Source organism: Aulonocara stuartgranti (genome assembly GCF_965226115.1).
Source record: "Aulonocara stuartgranti genome assembly, chromosome: 7".
In the NCBI taxonomy this organism is placed as follows: domain Eukaryota; kingdom Metazoa; phylum Chordata; class Actinopteri; order Cichliformes; family Cichlidae; genus Aulonocara; species Aulonocara stuartgranti.
The window spans coordinates 3148193-3169144 of NC_138945.1; the positions used below are offsets into that span (position 1 = coordinate 3148193).

A 20952-nucleotide genomic window follows, 5' to 3' on the forward strand; every position below is an offset into this window, starting at 1 on the left:
AGTTACTTCTCTCAAAAGTAACGCAGTTACTTCAAGTTACTCGTTACTTTCAAAGTAACTAGTTACTAGGCAAAGTAACTTTGGTTTTACTCAGAATTCTCTTGTTAATGTGTTGCTTCCATAACTTTGCCAGTCTTCTAGCTTGCTTACTTGCCACAAGTGCACTGTGCCACCTACCAATAGAAAGGAAAAAATAATGTGCACATTTCCACGAGAGAAATCCCACGCCTGGACCGTCATTGACTGCTGCCATGATTCTAGCCTACGTCACAGCGTCATGTGCGCCTTTTACATCCAACACAAAAACTGCAGTCGTGGTGCTTTCGATTGTACTCAGAACTCGGAAATTCTGCCTTCTGAATAGGAAGATGTAGGTAACACCAGACTGCAGATGAGCTGCATACAGGGCTGGACTGGGACAGAAAATTGGCCCGGGCATTTTTACTAGAGACCGGCCCACCATTATAGGAAAAATCATAAAGCCTTTGAATGATAATAAACACTGACTGTTGTGACAGTGATGTACACTGTTTTGATGGTATATATGCATCAATCTATCAATCGTTTGTTGTAAGATTCAGTTAATTATTTTTTAAAAGCGAAACATTTTAAATGAGAATAAGAAAGAAAAGTATTTCTTTGTGCCCCCCTTTCCCCGTTAATGCCCTACATGGACCCCTGGCAACACTTTGCTAGATCCGCACCTGCACAGTTACCAGCTGTCAGCTACCTAAAAAAGGATCCTGGTGTTATTTGTCTCTCAGAAACAGTTCATAACTTTCCTTCAACTCATTCATGTCACCTAAAAGGTAAACCTGTTTCTCAATAGCTGATCAAGCTTAAACGTGCTGCTGTTGTTTAGCGCGACTGGTTTCCTCTTTCTGGCTCAAAGTGGGCAATAAACAAACAAGAGAGCCGATCAGCTGATCATTGATCAGTTTCATGATTGAAGTAGAAACAGGAGAGAGAGAGGGTGAGAGGATGAGAGAAGAAGAGGCAGCTGTGCAGCGTAAACACAGAATAACACCAGCTTTGTCTTTTTCATTGTAGCTGAATTACGGGACAAACTGTTCCTTTTCACCTCAATAAGAAACGCGTAATATTTTCTCTGAATACCAGACGGGATGGTTGGCAACTCTAATAACTTATGAACAAAATAAAGTTCAACATCAGTAACATCATAGCACCCACCCAGCTGTATAGAAACTCCGTCATGCTAGCTAGAACGCAGTACGGAAAAAGTCAGAATAACGAAAATAAACTCCACCTTGGTTTATATCTGACCCAGAGAGACTGCAGGTCATAACTTCTTACCTGAAGTTCAGTTCACACTCGGACCGGCGGCCGCCTCGGGTCTCTTTTCCTTCTGCGTCCCTTTTCCTTCATCCACCTGCTGCCTCCACCACTTGCTAATGTTACTGAATCTGTGGAAGCTCTGCGATGCCACCACACGAAGTAACGAGTAACGACCCTATCTAAATCCCAGTAACGAGTAACGCGTTCCTGATTTTGGCATAATAACTAGTTACCGTGCTCGTTACCACAATAATAACGTAGTTACTGTAACGCGTTACTTAATAACGCGTTAGTCCCAACACTGCCAATCATACTGCAGCCAGCACACGTCCAGGACCAGCTGAGTGGTGGAATTCATCTTTCTTTTCACTGTCATAGCAAAGATATGGGTAAATGTACTTCTATTTATTATAATTGTAACTAGTGTGGCGTTGGTTCATCTGGTGTGATGAACAGGGATACTGTACATGTCTTGATGGGTACTTAAGTGAAGCTGTAATGTGTTTACACAGTGCACATGTGTGTGAGAACGACAGTTTGCAGGGATAAAAACGTTTAAACGTTATTTGGAGGCAAAGTCAACAAAACTTCTGAAGCTTTTAGAATTTTCTGGTGATTCTATGCATGCAGCTTTAAGTCATATTATGAATCAGACTCATGACTCCACGTGAGGCTGTAAAATAATTGCCTGGATTCATCCTAACATGCCTGCTGAGGTCTTTGCTTACAGTTACACCCACTTAAAGGACATATATGTCATCATTTGTCATGGTCCTGGGTCATCTTACCCAGAGTTTGGATTATTGAAATATTTTTCTTTTTCAATATTGTTTCATGTATTTCCTCCTTTATTTATGCCGGATACTAGTTTCCGAGTTCATTCAGACTTGAGTTCTCCCCGCTGTTCTGTCCTCTTGTGTCAGTCCTCCTGTATTAAGTTCATTCTTGTCTGTGTTCTCTCACTTCCTGTTTTATTTTGATAGTTAGCCATTCCTTGTGCTTTGCTTTCAGTTTTGCTTCCCTTGTCTTGTCCTCTCATTACTTCCTGCTGTGTTCCCCACCTGTTTCCACTTGTCTCATCACCTCTTGTTGCTCCTGGATTTTGTTTCCTGATTTCAGCCTTGACCTATTGCAGCATAACTAAGGGAGGACTCAGGGTCACCTGGTCCAGCCCTAACTGTATCTATGAAGCGCCTTGAGGCGACTTTTGTTGTGATTTGGCGCTATATAAATAAAATTGAATTGAATTGAATTGAATTAACTATATGCTTTACCAAAAAGGAAAGTTTGAATCTTGAAAGTAGAGATAGTGTCTGTCTCCTGAATCCAAACTGGAAGGTGGTTCCACAGAAGAGGGGCCTGAAAACTGAAGGCTCTGCCTCCCATTCTACTTTTAAATACTCTAGGAACAACAAGTAGGCCTGCAGAGCAAGAGCGAAGTGCTCTAATAGGGTGGTACTATGATCAGGGGTGCACATAAGTGGTCTGCAGGTGCACATTCGCTGTCAAAATAATAATAATAATAATAATAATAATAATAATAATAATGGATACTTTATTGATCCCCATGGGGAAATTACTTGTTTTTCTCTGCATTTGACCCATTCACTCAGTGAAGCAGTGGGCAGCCCACTAAGCAGGCGCCCGGGGAGCAGTGTGTAGGGACGGTACCTTGCTCAGGGGTACCTCAGGGTAGCCGTTAAGTGGATTCGAACCGCCGACCTTCCGATCATGGGGCGACCACTTTACCTACTGAGCTATCCCTGCGCGCCAGATAAGAAGTTGCAACGCACGTTTGCGTACATAAGATTTTCTGGAGGAGGACAGACATTTGTTTAGAACTCCTCAAGATGTCGAAGAAGCTCCTTTAAGCAATTACTGTGGTGTTCCTCCACCTCCAAAGAAATGTCAGGAGTCCGAACCGCAAAAGAAGCACGTATTCTCGGAAAAGTGGTTGCAGGAGGTGAGCTGGCTTCAAACAAATGATGAACGCACAAAGATGTGGTGCGGAATATGCTGTGAAAATCCCACTCTAGCGGACGAAAACAGTGCCTTTTATATGGACGCAAACGCACATTGCAACTTCTTATCTGGTGCGCATCTTTTATTTTGACAGCGAATGCGCACCTACGGGCCACTTATGTGCAGCCCTGACTATGATATCAGGTCACCAGCGACTCGTCCAGGTGTAGGGGTAAGGTTGGGGTTTCTAAACGGGCACATTTTCAGAAACTAGAAAATGTTACTTTCATTTTTACTTTCATCTCGGCATTACAGATTTTCTCATTAAAAGATTTGCAGACTAGCAAAGTTTACCCCCAACAAGTCACCAGTGAGCTGGCGGATGATGGAAGGTTAGCTTATGTTCAGTTCTTATTTATAAGGAAGGGGAACAGTGATATGATATCATTCATTATTGACTTCCTCGCTGTGCAGAGAAGTTTATCTTGGTTTTGTTGCCCTGTTTTAGCCCTGCAGCTGTGCACTGAACTTGCCTCTGGTTTGATTTTTAAATGAGCTGCAGTACTTAAATCTATATGTTAGCAATATTAGCTTATTGCTAACAGAACGCACACTGAAATGTAACTCTTGTGTCGACAGTTGTATATTACAGAAATATATGTGGCTGATGAAGCTATTTTGGGCTGTACTAAAATGGTTCAGAATCGGTGTGTGTTTGATTTGGTAGATTTTATAACTGTGCATCAATTTGTTTTGTAATCTGGCTGTAACAGCAGCCACCTGAAGGCCACAGAGTGATGACCGAAGTGTCTCGCTGTCTGCCGCTGGTCTCTTTGAATGTCAGCACAGGGCTGATGTCTCAGATGGAGCCTGCTTGGCCCCCCTGGTCAGCTTTGGCCCAAAGACAGTTTGTAGATTGCTGACTAGGTGGTTCCCAGATTCACCACAGTGCAGTCATCACCAGCTGGGACCAGTTATAGAATTTACTGTTTTTCCTTTTCTTCCTTTTCATTTATCGTGCTCTTACAGCAGAAGAGTTCAGTGTGCTCGCTGGACCGATATGCAGATTAAAAACACTCCCCTTCACACTTAAAAGGACCTAAATTAACTGTACTGTGGCCAGTGTTGTGAAGGTTACTTTTAAAATGTATTCCACTACAGATTACAGATTACATGCCCCAAAATGTATTTTGTAACATATTCTGTTACGTTACTCAATGAGAGCAATGTATTCTGAATACTTTGGATTACTTAATATATTATCATGCTTTTTGCAACTACATGAATGAACTATTGCTGTGTGATTTATTACTATTGCTGACGGTTACTCTCCATACCAATACCAACACCAACTAGATGTTTAAATCTTAATATAAATGAGTAACAGTAGGTGGACATTAGGTAAGGCTGCACTTTTTGCAGCGATCTCGTATATAAAACAGGTCCGCGGCTCCGAACTGTAGTAAAGGGACCTCTGGCTAATACGTCCGGTTCGTGTCGGGCTCGTAGCTGAAAACTAGCTTTACTTTGTTGTCTGGGTCAAGTTTGCTAGCGAGAGACAGAGAGAGGCGTTGAAAGGCTGCTTACAAACACGAACACAGTGTACAGTCGAGTCTTAACAGCTTACTTACAGCTGGGCTCGTCAGGCACTCTTCTTGGCTGCAGTGGTTATTATTATATTTACATGCTTCCAGCTCCTGGTTCTGCTCGGTGACAGCTCCTACTTTTCCTTTTTCTCCCTCCTCGCTCACAGAAACATCACGGGTCCATTCTCCCTGCAGCACGGACTACACTGCCCATCAGGCTACATTCTTTGGGCCGATGCCTGTAACACTCTGCCTATTGCCTTCATATTAAATCATTTTGTGAATAATTTTTTAAAATATTTCTTCAAGTCATTATGCGGCGTGCAACTAGGGGTGACATGGGCCGCGAGACTGAGACACAGACATTAGAGCCTCTTAATGCGTGTTTTGTGCATGGAATTACCAAAACTAGAGAGAGCAAAGCTGAACATATGAAACAGGAAAAGACTGCCGTGCAATCCATTTATCAGAATCAGAATACTTTATTGATCCCTGGGGGAAATTATTTATTTCAACAAAGTAACTGAATACCACCTTTTCAAACAGTAACTCTAACAGAATACAGTTACTCATATTTTGCATTTTAAATACGTAAGGGCGGTACATTTATTCCGTTAGTCGCCACTGACTGTGGTGCGGTTACTTAATTTACACTCTATCTAAAGCAAGCCATGTAGTTCCCCTCCTCTCTCTAAAGTCTGCTAAGGCTTTCATCTGATTTCCTCATATACAGAGAGCAGCATGTTTATGGATTTCCTCTTTCGCTGACATCACACAGCTCTGGGACTAGAAAAAAAGTGTTTGAAATGAACCGTCGCAGTCTGATGTGTGATTTTTAGTTATTTATTTATTTATTTATTTTGGCCCTTTCATCCATCAGGAAACTTGGGCCAATGATCTGAACCAAGTCAGAGAGCTGATGACAACCTTTATTGATGACACCATGAGAAAAACCAATGACCCGGAGTTCACCGTGAGCGAGGTATTCAGCACCAACATGAGTGGACACCATCTTCCTTCTTCTGCACCAAGTTTGACAATCGATGCTAAAACTGAGTTTTGGCAGGAATGCAGTTGTGTTAAAAAACTTGCTCGAAATTCTGATCAACAGAAAGCAGTCTTTAAGTTTTTGGAGTGTTTAAGTGAATACACAATCATCCCGTAGCAGTTCTACAGCGTTGTGGAGTCTGCAGGGGCGGGGCTGGGGGAACGGGTTAGATTACTCTGAAATCTGAAGCGTTTCTCCTCTTCCAGTTCCTCGGCTTCCTGTTTTCCAAGGAGAATTGTATTTGGGATGAGAAGTTCTCAGACATCAGCAACGTGGACATGAACAACCCTTTGTCGCATTACTGGGTCAACTCCTCACACAACACGTCAGTTTGACTCCGTCACACATACTAATGATGCTCAGTAATATTTCCACATACTGTTGGTTTAAATGTCTCTATGTGTGAAAGATAAAATGTCTCCTGTTGCTCTTCAACAGCTACCTGACAGGTGATCAGATTCGCAGCGAGTCGTCCACAGAGGCTTATGTCCGCTGTCTGCGTCTGGGATGCCGCTGCGTCGAATGTTAGTATCAAACTCCCGGCGTGTGCTGCACCCGAATGACGCCACTGTTCGGGCCCGGCATTAGCATGCATCCTGAGTGATTCTGTTGCAAGTGGACAGCTCAAAGACGGTGACGAAGGAAGGAAGCAAGCAGTGACGTCTGATCATTCAAACCAACGTCTCAGCGTAATCTGGGCTGACTGGGCTACGGCCGCATGCTTTTACCAGCGTGTGTAGATGTGTCCTGAGCAAGGCTGCCGATTTTAATACAATGTCCAAGTGTAAAAGACACTAACAAGTATTGAATAGTCGATAAAGTCTTTTGTACGCCTTACAGACCAGCGAGCCAGCTCTAACACTCAGTAATGCTCCTGCCCCAATATCTCATTCATCAAATATGCTTCCAAAAAAAAAAACGAAAGAAAGTTGGCTGGTGCAGGTCAGAGCGACTGCTGGGGTCTCCACGTGTTTGCCCAAAAACTCGCGGTTAACGTCACAGTCTCTAAGTTGTCGGTTCTCTCTAAGTGCACGGCTGCTGATTACACATTTGATCTTTGAAAATGGAAACTCTGTGCATGCTAGTTTGTATCAAAGTGAGCAAGAAGTGATCGCAGGCCCTCGTCGAGATGTGAGAGCAGAACTTTGATTTTGAGCTGTCCACTTTTGATTGGCTCCCTCAAGACACATGTTAATGTAGGCAGAACAAAAATCAGTGACTGAAATAAGATTTATTTTAACTCTTGTCTGTCTTATATGGTTTCTAACATATAAATTAACCACCCCGTCCACTCGATGTTTTGGGGCTTTTCAGCTTAATTTGGCCAAACTCTTATTTAATGCTTAGTAACGTTTGACGTAAATGTCACAGAACCACAGTTGATTGCTTTAACTTTGGACATGACTCATACCATTACATGTAAAACAAGAGTTTTTAATAAGAGTTTTTTTTGCTCACTCAGTGTGTTCACAGTGTCTCTTTGTGTGTTACTGAATGCAAACAGTGGACTGCTGGGAGGGCCCCGGGGAGCCAATCATTTACCATGGCTGGAGCAGGACGACGAAGATCAAGTTTGAGGATGTGGTCAGAGCGATAAACGAGCACGCTTTTGTCACCTCAGAGTAAGAATCAAAACAACCAGACGTGTTACTCAAAAAATGCTGCCTTTGACTGCTGTTAGATCTGAATATAAGCTGATGATGGATCCAGATAAATCAACATTGCAGTTCTGTGAATTCAAAGATCTGAGCTAAACTGCAGAAGCAGCGATTCAATGTGATGATTTAAGAACTTTTTGTCAGCCTCTTAATTCATTGGGAAGGATTCTGTTTTTTCATTGGACCATTCAGAACATCTCGGTAACCACGTCTCGTTGTCTCAGGTTCCCGGTGATTCTGTCCATAGAGGAGCACTGCCCTGTAGATCAGCAGCGTCAGATGGCTCGTACTTTCAGAGAAGTATTTGGAGACAAACTGCTGATCGAACCCGTGGAGCACCTGGCCGAGCAGCTGCCTTCACCCACGCAGCTGAAGGGCAAGATCATACTCAAGGTAATGTGGTCTGAGCGCATCTGCGCGTCAGTGGAAACGATTTGTCATAATTCCTGAAAACGGTGCTCTCCTTGTTTTCTTTGAGCAGCACAAGAAGATCAACATGGAGGGAGGATTCACCGTCAAGGATGTTAGAAAGGGACAGAAAGAAGGAGACCTGGAGATCTGGGACCCTGTGGATCAGGTATTACCCCACATATCAGTGTGTGCCATTGATGAGAGAGGTTTGAGGTTCTGAGATTAAATGTGTTCAGTTATGTCATTTAAATGTAGCTAAATCCAGTCAAATCCAATAAATTTCTCTGGTTTCAGGGCTGACGGTTCTTGCCACTTTTTGCCTCTATTATGATAATATAGTGTTAAACAGCTGCGTTAGTACTGTAGCGTAACAAACGGACTCGTGTCTGCGCTATGCTGGGTGCTCATGTGCGTCTGCAATTTTTTGTCATCTCTCTGTAATTCATTGACCTCACTGAGCGAAAGCAGCGCCCGACGCTTTGTGTCCCTGTTGCTCTTTGAAAAGCTTCCTGAACAAGTGGCATGTTTTGCATGGGAAGGTGGAAATGTAAATGTTCATTTCTCTTTGTCAGCGCTGGAACAAGCACTACTGTGTGATCTCTGACGACAAGCTGTACTATGCAGAAGAGTACGAGGATGAGGAAGAGGATCCCAGGAAGGTAAAAACCAAAGTTTAGTAGCAAACTTCAAATATCAGGTTTATGCATCTTTTTTGGACATGTGGTGCAATGAGCTGTAAAGAAGCGAAAAGGGGATGTTGAATGATGTCTTATATTAAAATTTCAATAGATTAGTTATTATTTCCAAAGTACAACGATACTAAAGTGAAAGTACTAAGTATATGGTTTTAAAACAGAAAAACAGCTCCTCCTGATTCATTTGATTCTTGTTACTCTTGTAATAAAAAATAGCATTTTATGATTATAGATGACTAAGCTCGAGTTTATTGTAATATTCATCTTGTGATAATTTCACTCGTCATTAGCGAGAAATGCTGGAGCCCTAACCCTGACTCCTTCAGCTCCAAGTTATTAACAGAACTTTTACAATAATTTAGAAAAGTGTTGATAGAACTTTTGTTTTTGTGACGTTTCAGTATCAGGACCTTCACTGCTCGGAGCCGTGGTTCCACGGTCGCATGAAGGAAGGCAGGCAGATGGCCGAGCGGCTGATCCAAGATTACTGCAAAGAGACCAGCGGACGAGACGGCACCTTCTTGGTCCGACAGAGCGATACCTTCGTTACAGACTATACGCTCTCCTTCTGGTACAGTGTCCCATGTTTTTTTTCATCAGATTTACACACCAGCACTAATTTCTGTTTGTCCTTCCCCCTCTGTGTTCGCTTTCTAAGGGTGGGACCTTGGCGTCATGTAGTATAGGAAACGAGAAGGGCGAGAGATTTGAGAATGGGGCTCAGAAAAATGTAAAGTTTGCTCTGCTGTGAGAATGTGTCTTGTAGTGTGTGCTATACTACTATCTGACCATCACATCTCCTACTCCATGGTGGAAAGCACAGATGCTGTGTGGGATTTTTAAGAAATATTAAGAAATTATATAAAAATGTGCACTATATAAAACAGTCAGTAAATCAACAATAACTAAACACTGAAATACACAATAAAGATAAGCCTGAAGAATTTCTTCCTGTTTAGGGCTCATAGGAGGCATCTGTGTTCAGTAGTTTTTGCACTTAAACAACCTTCCTCGAGGTTTCTGTGCTCATTAATGATGAATAGGAATATTGACTTTATACAACATAACTAATGACCTTACCCACTAAATGATTTCCACTAATAAAATCATCATTTACATGAAGGAATATGAAAAACAGAAAATTCAAATTTTCCCACTTTAGTTAAAATAGGATTGTTGATTATCTGCAGTAATTTGTTTGCCAGCAGTGAGATCACACATCCCTGTCCTTCCATGCGCTTTCACAGAGGTGGGTTTCAAAGCGGCTTGCAGAGGCAACAGCAGTTGTTAGCAGGCTAAAGCAGTTTAACTGGCACACTCTATATCAGCTGCCAGGATAGCTAACTGAGCTTAGCTTCACGCTGTGTTCAATTTGTGTGGTTCAACAAGGATCTATTATTATTTTTATTCTTGTACTTAATCTACCTTTCCTCAATTTAAAGTTTAATGTAATGTGACATTAATGTAAGGCACTGAAATCATCCTCTGTGTGAAAGAAGCAGTTTTAGCTGATTGGCTGCGCTTCACAAATGGAAGGTTTGAACAGCAAATGGGCGGGGCTTCTGTGCTCACAGCCAGAGCTGTGTGCCTTAGATAGATGATGCTGGAGAGATCCTCTCTATCATACATAACCAAGAGTAAAAATAAAGTGTCTACTTCCTGGTGTGTCACAGTTTGCATTAAAGCTGCACCTAAATTTAAACCAGAGAGGAAAGGAAAGAACAAAATGAGAGCGTAGTTGAAAAGCTGGTGGTAATGTCTATAAAAACCCAACAAAAGGGTGAAACATCCAGGGAATGAAATTCCAACAAAATTCCTCAGCTTGAGGATAATGAGGGAAAACTCACAGCAGTGAAAACAGACCATCCAACAGAGACCACGGGGAAGACTGGAAACACACAATAATAATGGATTGCATTTATATAGCGCTTTTCGAGACCCTCAAAGCGCTGTACAATTCCACTATTCATTCACACACTGGTGGAGGCAGCTACAGTTGTAGCCACAGCTGCTCTGACAGAAGCGAGGCTGCCATATCGCGCCATCGGCCCCTCTGGCCATCACCAGTAGGCGTTAGGTGAAGTGTCTTGCCCAAGGACACAACGACTGAGACTGTCCGAGCCAGGGCTCGAACCGGCAACCTTCCGGTTACAAGACGAACTGCCAACTCTTGAGCCACGATCGTCCCACACACACTCTGTAGTGGGGATTGAACACAGGAGTTTGGAGACACAAATGAAACTGTTAAGGACAACGAGACAACAGGAAACCAACAATAGCCATAACTGAAACAAGGAAACGCTGAAACATGAATGAACTTCTAGAGGAGGAACATGGAAAAGGGAACGCGTAGGAGATAACTACAAATAACTACAAATACAAGAACCAAAAAACACAACGGACTGAAGTCATTCCTAGAAAATCACGACGTAAACAGAAACCAGACACAAACCAGACTCAGTAATTTAATAAGGAAATAAGGTCAGTAGAACAATAACGAAATAAAAACTGTAATCCAAACGTTACACTTTTGAACAGAAAATACAAACTGAGGGCGCCGGTTCAGCTCGGTGGGATAAGCAGCCGGTCTGGGCTCCAATACGACCCTCAGCCCTTTGTTGGATGTCTCTCCTGTCAGGCTTCACTGCATCTATCAAAATAAGGCCGAAAACACGTTTAAACTCAAATGGAAACTCGGACTAGAATATATTCAATTTGAATTCAGTTAGGGTTAGAAGCTGAATAGGTCAGCTGTAAACACTTTGGTAGCTTCATGTTTCTGCTACACTGGAGAAGAAAGCTTGATGTCGATGTCATCATTTCGGTCATTTGTTTGCACGTGTTTCAGGCGAAGCGGGAGGGTGCAGCACTGTCGCATTCGCTCCGTCACAGAGGGCGGACACACCTCCTTCTACATGACGGCAAACCTGCACTTTCCCAGCGTGTACGCCCTGATCCAGCACTACAGAGACAACCCACTGCGCTGCCAGGACTTTGAGCTGCGCCTCACCGATGCCGTACCAAAACCCGACTCACATCTGCAAGAAGGGTTTGTTCCACAGTGCTAAAATGCATCACAGACATCACAGGGTGCTGAATCATTTTGCAGTGTGGTGTGAATGATTAACTCGTTATTTCTCAACTTCTCAGCTTATAATAAAAAACCAAACCCTTGTTTGATGCAGGGCTCCACATCGATGTCCAGTTTTAGTTGTGTTACTGTAGCTAAGCTTACATCTCACATTCAGTCCCACACACATATGCATAGCTTCTGTTTCTCACTTTCACACTTTCACACATGCACACCCACGGACGGGTAGTCACTGCCCTCTCACTTCTTTCAGCCTTTTTTTTAAGAGCATGGAAGAAAGAAAACTCCTGTTTCTGTCAAAGCCAAGCCATCATCTGATAAACAGACATGCCGCATAAATAGAATAGAATTCAACTTTATTGTCATTGCACATGTCACAAGTCCAGGCAACGAAATGCAGTTTGCATCCATCCAGAAGTGCTTTAGCCATGAGATAGATACATTAACAATTTCCTATCACTATAAGTATGTACAGGCTATGAACAGGATCTAAATATGAAACTATACAGAAATATGAACTATGCAAGTTATAAACAGTTGTAGAATTAAAATGATCATATTGTACAGAATGATTATTTATACAGCATTTACAGTAGTGCAGTTAAGATAAGTGAGATATGTGGATAATTTCTACAGAGGCTATATAAAGTGCTAGTGGTTGTGAATGTGTAAGGGTGTAACCCTCCTTGTGTTTGTGTGGAGCAGGTGGTTCTACAGTAACCTGAGCAGAGGTCAGGCAGAGGATTACCTAATGAGGATTCCCAGAGATGGAGCCTTTCTCATCCGGCAGAGAGAAGGAGAACCAGACTCCTTTGCCATCACATTCAGGTACCGTGCCAAAGGAAATTCAACAAATGTGTCTCCACTGAAATGTGTCATTTCATAAAGGGTGAAATAAAGTTGATGACCCCTCATTATGTAACTGTAATCTCCATAAAAACTTTCCATTAATTCAGACACTGATCCATTAGTGACAAAGTTGGGCTAAAATGTGTGTTTTCCAACCTAAATCTGATGATCGGGGTGACAGAGCCAGAACACACTGCCACCGTGAGCATCTGCATAACGGGTTTAGTACTGCAAACATAACTATTTGTTATCAACTTCTGTCATTCAGAGGTGACGGTAAGGTGAAACACTGCCGCATCCAGAAGGAGGGCAACATGTATCTGCTGGGCACCACTACGGAGTTCGAGAGCCTCGTGGAGCTGGTCAACTACTTTAGGAAGAAACCGCTGTATCGCAAGATTAAGCTACGTTACCCGGTCACGCCCGAGCTGGTCGACCGCTTCAGCACAGTGAGTTTCAAGAGATTCTGCCACTGTTGCAATAAGTTTGTGGAAACTAGTGAATCATTTGCGCTTGAGAAACAGGTAATTATGGTAGCCCCAAGAGTTCAAACACACTAACAGCTAGAAAACTCAAGGAAACTCACTGTTTTTGGTTTTTGCAATAATGCAACGGAACAGCTGCGGACGTGACAAGCTAAGAGTAAATGGCTGTTAGCAAACATGTCTCTGCAGTATTTTATGAATCGTGTGATTAAAACACTCATTACCTTGCATCTTTGTCTGCAGTGTTACATCCTCACTGCGTGCGACTCCGGAGACTGTGCTTGTCCTCTCTGAGCTACCATAGAATTTTCTAAAAACAACAAAACACACACAAATAAAAGGAGAAACAAAAATCAGTATTTGATCACTTATTGTATTTACTGCCATGTTAGTTGTAGAGTTCCTGCTCGTCTCTGACTGTAAATTAGGAAAGTTTGTGGCAAAGCCAGTAAATTCCTCAGTGTCAAAATACATGGTGATCAGTCTGAGGAAGGTTTATCATTTTAAACTCAGAACATTTACTGTACAGTTTACTACAGAACATTTCAGGTCAGCGTCAGGTCATGATATCCTCCTAACAGTGCGCTGTGTTTCACAGGAGAAGAACTGTGCCTCTTTATATGATGTGAAGACGTATGTGGAGCCCAATGAGATCGAGCCCTCGCTGGTGTGTATGCAGTCAGATTTGGTCATGTGGTGTGTTGTCGAGTATTCTTTGATTATCGTTCCTTTAACGTTCTCAATTCTATGTGTTTGTCTCCTTTAGCCTAAAAATACTGTCAAGGCATTATACAGCTACCAGGCGAGGAGGCCAGATGAGCTGAGCTTTCAACAAGGAGCTTTGATACACAACGTGTCCAAAGAGGCTGATGGATGGTGAGTCCACACGCAAGTTTGTGTCTTTGCATGTACGTGGTTGGCATGGCCACGGACTGATTTAGTGACACAGATGTGGAGAAGGCCGTCCGCCCTCAACAGTAGAGATCGGACTCCAATTAGAAGTGACATGAAGTGGCTTTTTGTCTTTGCTGATGTATCTTAATGTAACAACTTTGTGTTGATTTTTAGCTAGTTTGTGTATTTCTTTGGGCATCTTGGTGTCTTCTTATTTCTGTCTTTTTGTGCTTTTTTTCTTGTTGTGTCTGTTTTAGATGTTTTGTGTCTCATTGTAGCGCATTTGGTCTATTTGTGGTATTTACCAATGTTCCCCCTAAGCTGCGCGCGTGCACAATTGTGCACTGCTGGCACGGTCTCTGCGCACAAAATCTGTGTTGCGCACAAAAATAATCTGACCTGAATTGAAATTAAAATTAAAACTTTAACAATTCTGTTTTGCAGTGTTAGTCAGTGAGTGACTGGCTGCTCCCGTATGGGATTAGAACAATGCCGCCTTATCCCACAGCCAATGATGCGATTCACATTCGTATATGTTTGGTTTTCTTCCTGAATACTGTCGTTGGTTATATTTACTGCGGGAAGAAACGGTAAAAACGGCGTTTTATAAGGAAAACGCTCGAAAGCGTGAGAGCAAAAACAACACCAAACCCCTCCCCCTGCCCTTTCCTATTGGTGGAAAAATGTACCATGTCGACCAATCAAAAAATGATATGGCAACATGGCATTTAGATGTTTAGGGAGGGGGAAGTTTTAGGAGTGACGGCGTGTTTGAGACGTGAGAGATTTGCGACGTTTAGCGCAAATCTTGTGTAGTTAGTGTGTAGTTAGTGTGTAGTGTGGTCAATAGTTTTGTTGTGTGTGTCAGAGCAATGAGGAAACTGCTGAATGTTACAGGTGTTACAGCAGTGACACATCTCCTGTTGTCAGGCCTGCAGGTATCAGGCTGTTGTTCTCCTTTATCTCATAGTGTGTGTGTGTGTGGGGGGGTGGGGGGTTGTTTTTTTTGATTGAATTTACCAATGAAATGATTCTAACAGTTACTTCAAACCCTCAGTAACCCTTACATAAACATGGCTAATTGCAAACACGGGACTTTTCACATCAACTTACACAGAAGTATCATTAAGGACAGCAACTTTATTATTTAGACTCTTTCTCTCCTACTGAGCTCTAAACTAACTTTAATAATGAACTCTGAGTCTGTTAGACTCCACGTCTTACCGTTAGTGCTTTTAAATTTGATTAGTTTGACTTTATTAACAGACTACATACAAACGGACTTTCAGGGTGGATGTAATAAAATAATTAGAAAGCCATTTCTTGGTGCAGCTGTCTCGTAATTAGAGACCAATCTTTAAGTAACGATCTCCTTCTGCTGGCCTCTGACAGTGGACTTGTCTGTGTGCTTCTATTGTTAGATCTGAGTCCTCGGTGCAGCATTTGATGCTGCTGACTGATTATTACACAGTGTAGAAGACATCATCAAAATGTATTGTGCTGGCTTGAATAGTGTTTAGCTGACAGATTCCAATGCGTTCATGAGTCTTCCTCACTCGCAGAAGTTATGTGTCAGACATGAGCTACATGGACTGCTGTAATTCCTTTATTCTCATGTTGTTTTGAAGGTTGTCAGAAAAGCCTTTAGTTGCTCCAAAATACTGACAGGGACTAAAAATAGAGCCCATATATTTTCTATATTGGCTTTTCTTCACTGGTTCCCTGTTGAATGCAGAACTTAAAATTCTTCTCCTGACAAACAAAGGCTTGAAAGATCAGGGGCCATCATATTTTAAAGATCTTAGCACCTTATTGTCTTAACAGAGCACAATGTTCTAAGACTGCACATATTAAACAAATATGTAGGACTGCTTTCTTCCACTTGCACAGTATCTCTAAAATTAGAACCATCCTGTCTCAGAGTGACGTAAGATCCTTCTCATCACATACAAGGTCTTGAATATTCAGGCCCCGTCTTATCTTAAAGACTTCGTCGTACCGTATCACTCCATTAGAGCACTTCCCTCTCACACTGCGGGCTTACTTGTGGCTCTGGTGACCCTCAATCCTCCCTTTGCTGCGCTGCACAGCACTGAGTGATGCACTGAGTGTTTCTTGTTCAGTCTGCTGGAGGTTTCTTCCTGTTAAAAGGGATTTTTTCCCCTTCCCACGGTCACCAAAGTGCTTGCTCATAGGGGGGTCGTCTGGTTTTGTAAGCTCTTTGCCTCACAGTATAAAGCACCTTGAGGCGACTGTTGTTGTGAGTTGGTGCAATATAAATCAAACTAAATTGAACTGAAGTGACTCATTCTGCTCATTACAGGTGCAGAGGAGACCACGGTGGCAAGTTACAGTTATTCTTTCCTGCTAACTACGTGGAGCCAGTGTCCAGCAACACCGAACCTGTCATCAGAGTGCAGGTAAAGATTAGAAGTCAGGTCAGAGTTCAACTGTACTGTATCTGTGTGGAAAGTGACTGAAAACGACCTCTATTTGTGATGTCTGCTAAAACAGGAAATGGAAGATAACCCACTAGGTGAACTATGTCAGGGCGTCGTGGACATCTCCAAATGCAACATTCAAAACTGTGAGTACTCGTTATCTTGGTGTGTCACACAGTCACAATGGAAAAGCACAGTTAATATACATTACACAGCAGCGTCGTCCAGTTTAGTTCAGTCCTGAGCATTTTTCTGTGGCTTTAACTCAGTTTGGACTAAATGTGTCATTACTGCGTTAGGGTTTGTATACACGTCGACTAAATCCTGATTCCTCAAAGTTTGCACAAAGTTTGGGAGTCAAACATCACTGGGCCTCTCTGTCTTCCTTTTTGTAGTGAAGAATGGTAAATACGGGAAGCCCCACGCAGTGACCTTGCAGGACCAGGATGAAGACAGTCTGCAGTTTGACTTGACTGCAGGTTCTCTGGAAGAGCTGTTTGAATGGTACAAGGTGGCATGGGACATTATTCAGAGAACGGCGAACCAGCAGTACAGCAAGGATCAACAGGTGAGTGCGATATGCTTCTGTGGAAGCAGAGCCCGCATCATAAAACCTGTTGGGATGCGATTGCTGGAGGTTGCAGCAAAACCAGCAGCAACCACAGACTTTGGTCACCTGCTGATTGCCATGGTTGCCTGTAGATTGCATGGAAGACATCAACTTGTATGCAAACAGTTGGAAACTAACCACCAAGCGTTAGTGAAACTGGAAAAACTGCAGCACAAAACAGAACGTTTGCATCCAAAGTTCTGCCTTTAATGCTGAAACCAACCAATGCAAATCTCACTGGTGATGGGAGGAATCTGCCCGCGACCAAAGCAATCACAAGCAGGTCTTTGGTGCAGCAGTGTATGCATCTTTGCAACCAACCCGTCCCTAGCAACTGGGGTGTCAACCAATGTTCTCTAGGCTTGTGTGAATGTGACTTTAAACGAGATACAAAGTGACTACAAGTGAATACAAAGTTACTTACTAACAACTACAACGACAAAAACTGCTACAGTGAGACACAAAATGCTCCGTTCAGTCAGTGGGGCTGGTTCTACTGGTGCTCTCTTCCTGTTAAAAGAGAGTTCTTCTTTCCCACCGTCACAAAGTGCTTGCTCACAGAGGATCATGTGGTATCTTATCTGATACCACAGATACGATGTAGGGCAATTTAAGACAAATGTTGTTGTAATTTGAAATCATTTAAAAATATACAAAATTAATGTAAAAACTAATAACTGAAGAAACTATAACTGCAAAGAAATGATGTAAAAGAGCATCATCTGTGTGAGCTTACGGGAAGGTTGTGTATTGACCGAAGCAAAGTGCAAGATGCAAAACCACATCGGCGTCTATATTCATAGGTGGTCTGTCCACATTACAGTGCAAACAGGAAGTGACTTGTTTTTCTGTTCGATATCAGATGAAACAACAGGTGGAAGTGGAGAAGAAGGCAGTGGTCGCCACGGAGATGTCGGAGGTGGTGGTCTACTGTCAGCCACGCAGCAAAGAGAAGGACCGCTTTGGTAAATACGTGTCAACTCACATGTCTAATGCAGACAGGCTGCGCTTGAAGCTTTTGCACGCTGCTTTAAAATGAAACCTTGCCTCACTTATTTAATCTGAGGTTAAGAATCGAAATCATTGGTGAATGTGGTGTTACCTTTGTAACTCCATGTCACAGTAAGATGAATTCAAGCTTTGTGTTTGAATCGCTTTTCTCCAGACCTCCAGTTATAAAAGCAACGTAGTTATTGTACAAAGTGTAAAATAAAACCACAAATACTCACACCCAGCCTTGCAGGATTAAAAAAGCATGTTTAAAGCCGGCAATGACAAACTGTCTAGCTTGCAACAACATTGTCCTGATCGGTGGATTTATTGATAACTCATCTGTTTAGTAAATGTCACTGATTGACTTTGGTGTGCCACAGGGTGCTCATAACTGTAAAAGTGCCTGACCGCTGCTAATCGGGGTTACTGTGTTTGGTGTGCTGGGCCTGTTATGTAGGCCACACACGGCAAACAGAGGGAGGTGACCTTTACGGGGCCAGCTGCCAAATTTCAATCAGGTATCATTTTTACCTTTTATAGGTGCAGTCTCTGTGGTGTCTCAATGAATAAGCAGATACCTTCTTCTTCATTTCTGACTTTTAGATGTTATTTTTTATGTTAGTTGGCGTCTAAACTTCCTTTCAATGACACAATTTTAAAAATATAATTGCAGTCACAAAAGCGTTTAGATGCTTTTACTCAAGAGCTGGTCCCATCCTGAAATGCACGTCCGTGACTCCTGTAACTACACAGTTTCTAACATTGATTTAAATGAGTCCTTCTAGCCGAGGAATTATTTGAGCTGAGGAAACTCGTCGTGTTCAGCCACAGGTTGTTGTACAAACAGGATGTGACCAAGAGGAAAGATCTAAAGACAGACGGTTTCCTGTGATGCACTGTCTCAATCTGGAAATAGATGCTAAAACTACATTCGCACCACAATTGATTTCTGTAGGTTCAGAATGACTCGGTGACATTTCCAAATAACAGATGTGCAATATCAGCTTCTAAACCAAATAAGCATCTGAAGGGAAAAAACGCGGTTAAATCTGAAAGCGTCTATAAACCTTTATCACTAGCATCCCCAGGCTTCTACCTTTCTACCTATAAAACCCGGAGAGCAGTCAAATGGTGGAAGTGGAAGCTAAATTGGCTAGTCATTCATATGTATATTAGGCTGTTAAGTAGGAATTCTGGAGGGAGGGGAGTGGGGGTGGGGGAGTGGAGTGTTTCAGTTTGCCATCTTGGGGAGAAATCAACACACATGGGTGTATGTCCTTTGTTGCTGAGATTTATTGATAAAAACAGTACAAAAAACCAACCATTTGTACACATATTTACAAATAATTCAACATTTTCAGCAATCACTCACAATCCTGGCACTGCCATGGTATCTGTAGTCTGCATTTACCACATGTGTATCTTTTGCAGTGAACACATCGCACAGTGGCATGATTGTTCTTGCAGTTGTGTTTGACCTGACACGTGGCTCTTTTTCCAGGGTTAGGTGTGGAGGGTTCTGCCCGAAGCAACTGATCTTTTCTTGCCTTCTTCGCAGCTACATGAGAGTGAGCCAACTCTGTTGCAAGCGCCACCAGGAAGTCCACCCGTCTTTCCTTCGTCCCGGTGCATGCTTGATACAGCACATGTGCATTCAGTGCTGCCATGTCAATCATGTTATAAAACACGGCGACTGGCCAGCGCCGTGTTCCTTTGCGGACAGTGTACTCCCGAACCATCTGGTCCATCACATCCACGCCACACTTTGTTTTGTTGTAAAGGGTGACAGTGTTTGGCTTCCTTTTGGTGGTGTTATCAGTCTGAACCACGCCGTGCATGCTGCTAAGAATATAGACTGTCTTCTTCCGTTTGGCCGCATACGCCGTCAGCGTGGCAGCAGAGGTTGAAAACACCTAAGAAATAAGATAAATTGTTATTTCCATAGCCCTTTTACACACAATGAAACACATAAACATAGAACCACAAAAGACCTGCAACATACCTGAGTGGTGAATACATTGCGATCTGTCTGTCTAGTGGATTGAGGAATTTCCCTGCGAATCCTGTTGACTGTGCCGAGGATGGTGGTTTTCCGTCCAAGAAGTTTTTGCGCAAGTGAAAGCGATGTGAAGAAATTGTCCGTGGTAACATTTCTGCCCTTGTCTAGGAATGGTTCCATCAGCCTCATTACTACATTTTCAGAAAGTCTCTCCCCAGTGGGACGATTGGGGTCCTTGCCAAGATATGGGAAGACATTGCAAATGTACTTGGATTTTAGGTCCATCAAAGACTCGGTGCTGTTTCCTGCAGTATATTGCAAGTAAACCTGACAAGTTTGGGATCAAGTTTTGGGTGGCCTGCGACCTAAAATCCAAGTACATTTGCAATGTCTTCCCATATCTTGGCAAGGACCCCAATCGTCCCAGTGGGGAGAGACTTTCTGAAAATGTAGTAATGAGGCTGATGGAACCATTCCTAGACAAGGGCAGAAATGTTACCACGGACAATTTTTTCACATCGCTTTCACTTGCACAAAAACTTCTTAGACGGAAAACCACCATCCTCGGCACAGTCAACAGGATTCGCAGGGAAATTTCTCAATCCACTAGACAGACAGATCGCAATGAATTCACCACTCAGGTATGTTGCAGGTCTTTTGTGGTTCTATGTTTATGTGTTTCATTGTGTGTAAAAGTGCTATGGAAATAACAATTTATCTTATTTCTTAGGTGTTTTCAACCTCTGCTGCCACGCTGACGGCGTATGCGGCCAAACGGAAGAAGACAGTCTATATTCTTAGCAGCATGCACGGCGTGGTTCAGACTGATAACACCACCAAAAGGAAGCCAAACACTGTCACCCTTTACAACAAAACAAAGTGTGGCGTGGATGTGATGGACCAGATGGTTCGGGAGTACACTGTCCGCAAAGGA

The 20952-nt window shown here is 42.7% G+C and overlaps 1 protein-coding gene across 1 annotated transcript in view; it reads left to right on the forward strand.

Annotated features, from left to right (window-relative positions):
- Positions 1-20952, forward strand: part of plcg2 (phospholipase C, gamma 2) — a 49055-nt gene that overhangs the window by 19282 nt on the left and 8821 nt on the right. The window contains exons 10-26 of the mRNA XM_082540903.1: positions 5725-5826; positions 6099-6217; positions 6331-6416; positions 7397-7514; positions 7775-7943; positions 8032-8127; positions 8534-8620; positions 9058-9227; positions 11505-11705; positions 12453-12575; positions 12865-13045; positions 13680-13748; positions 13848-13957; positions 16299-16395; positions 16490-16562; positions 16812-16984; positions 17889-17991. Coding sequence (XP_082397029.1) covers positions 5725-5826; positions 6099-6217; positions 6331-6416; positions 7397-7514; positions 7775-7943; positions 8032-8127; positions 8534-8620; positions 9058-9227; positions 11505-11705; positions 12453-12575; positions 12865-13045; positions 13680-13748; positions 13848-13957; positions 16299-16395; positions 16490-16562; positions 16812-16984; positions 17889-17991 — 2077 coding nt within the window. The remainder of the gene's footprint in view (positions 1-5724; positions 5827-6098; positions 6218-6330; positions 6417-7396; positions 7515-7774; positions 7944-8031; positions 8128-8533; positions 8621-9057; positions 9228-11504; positions 11706-12452; positions 12576-12864; positions 13046-13679; positions 13749-13847; positions 13958-16298; positions 16396-16489; positions 16563-16811; positions 16985-17888; positions 17992-20952) is intronic.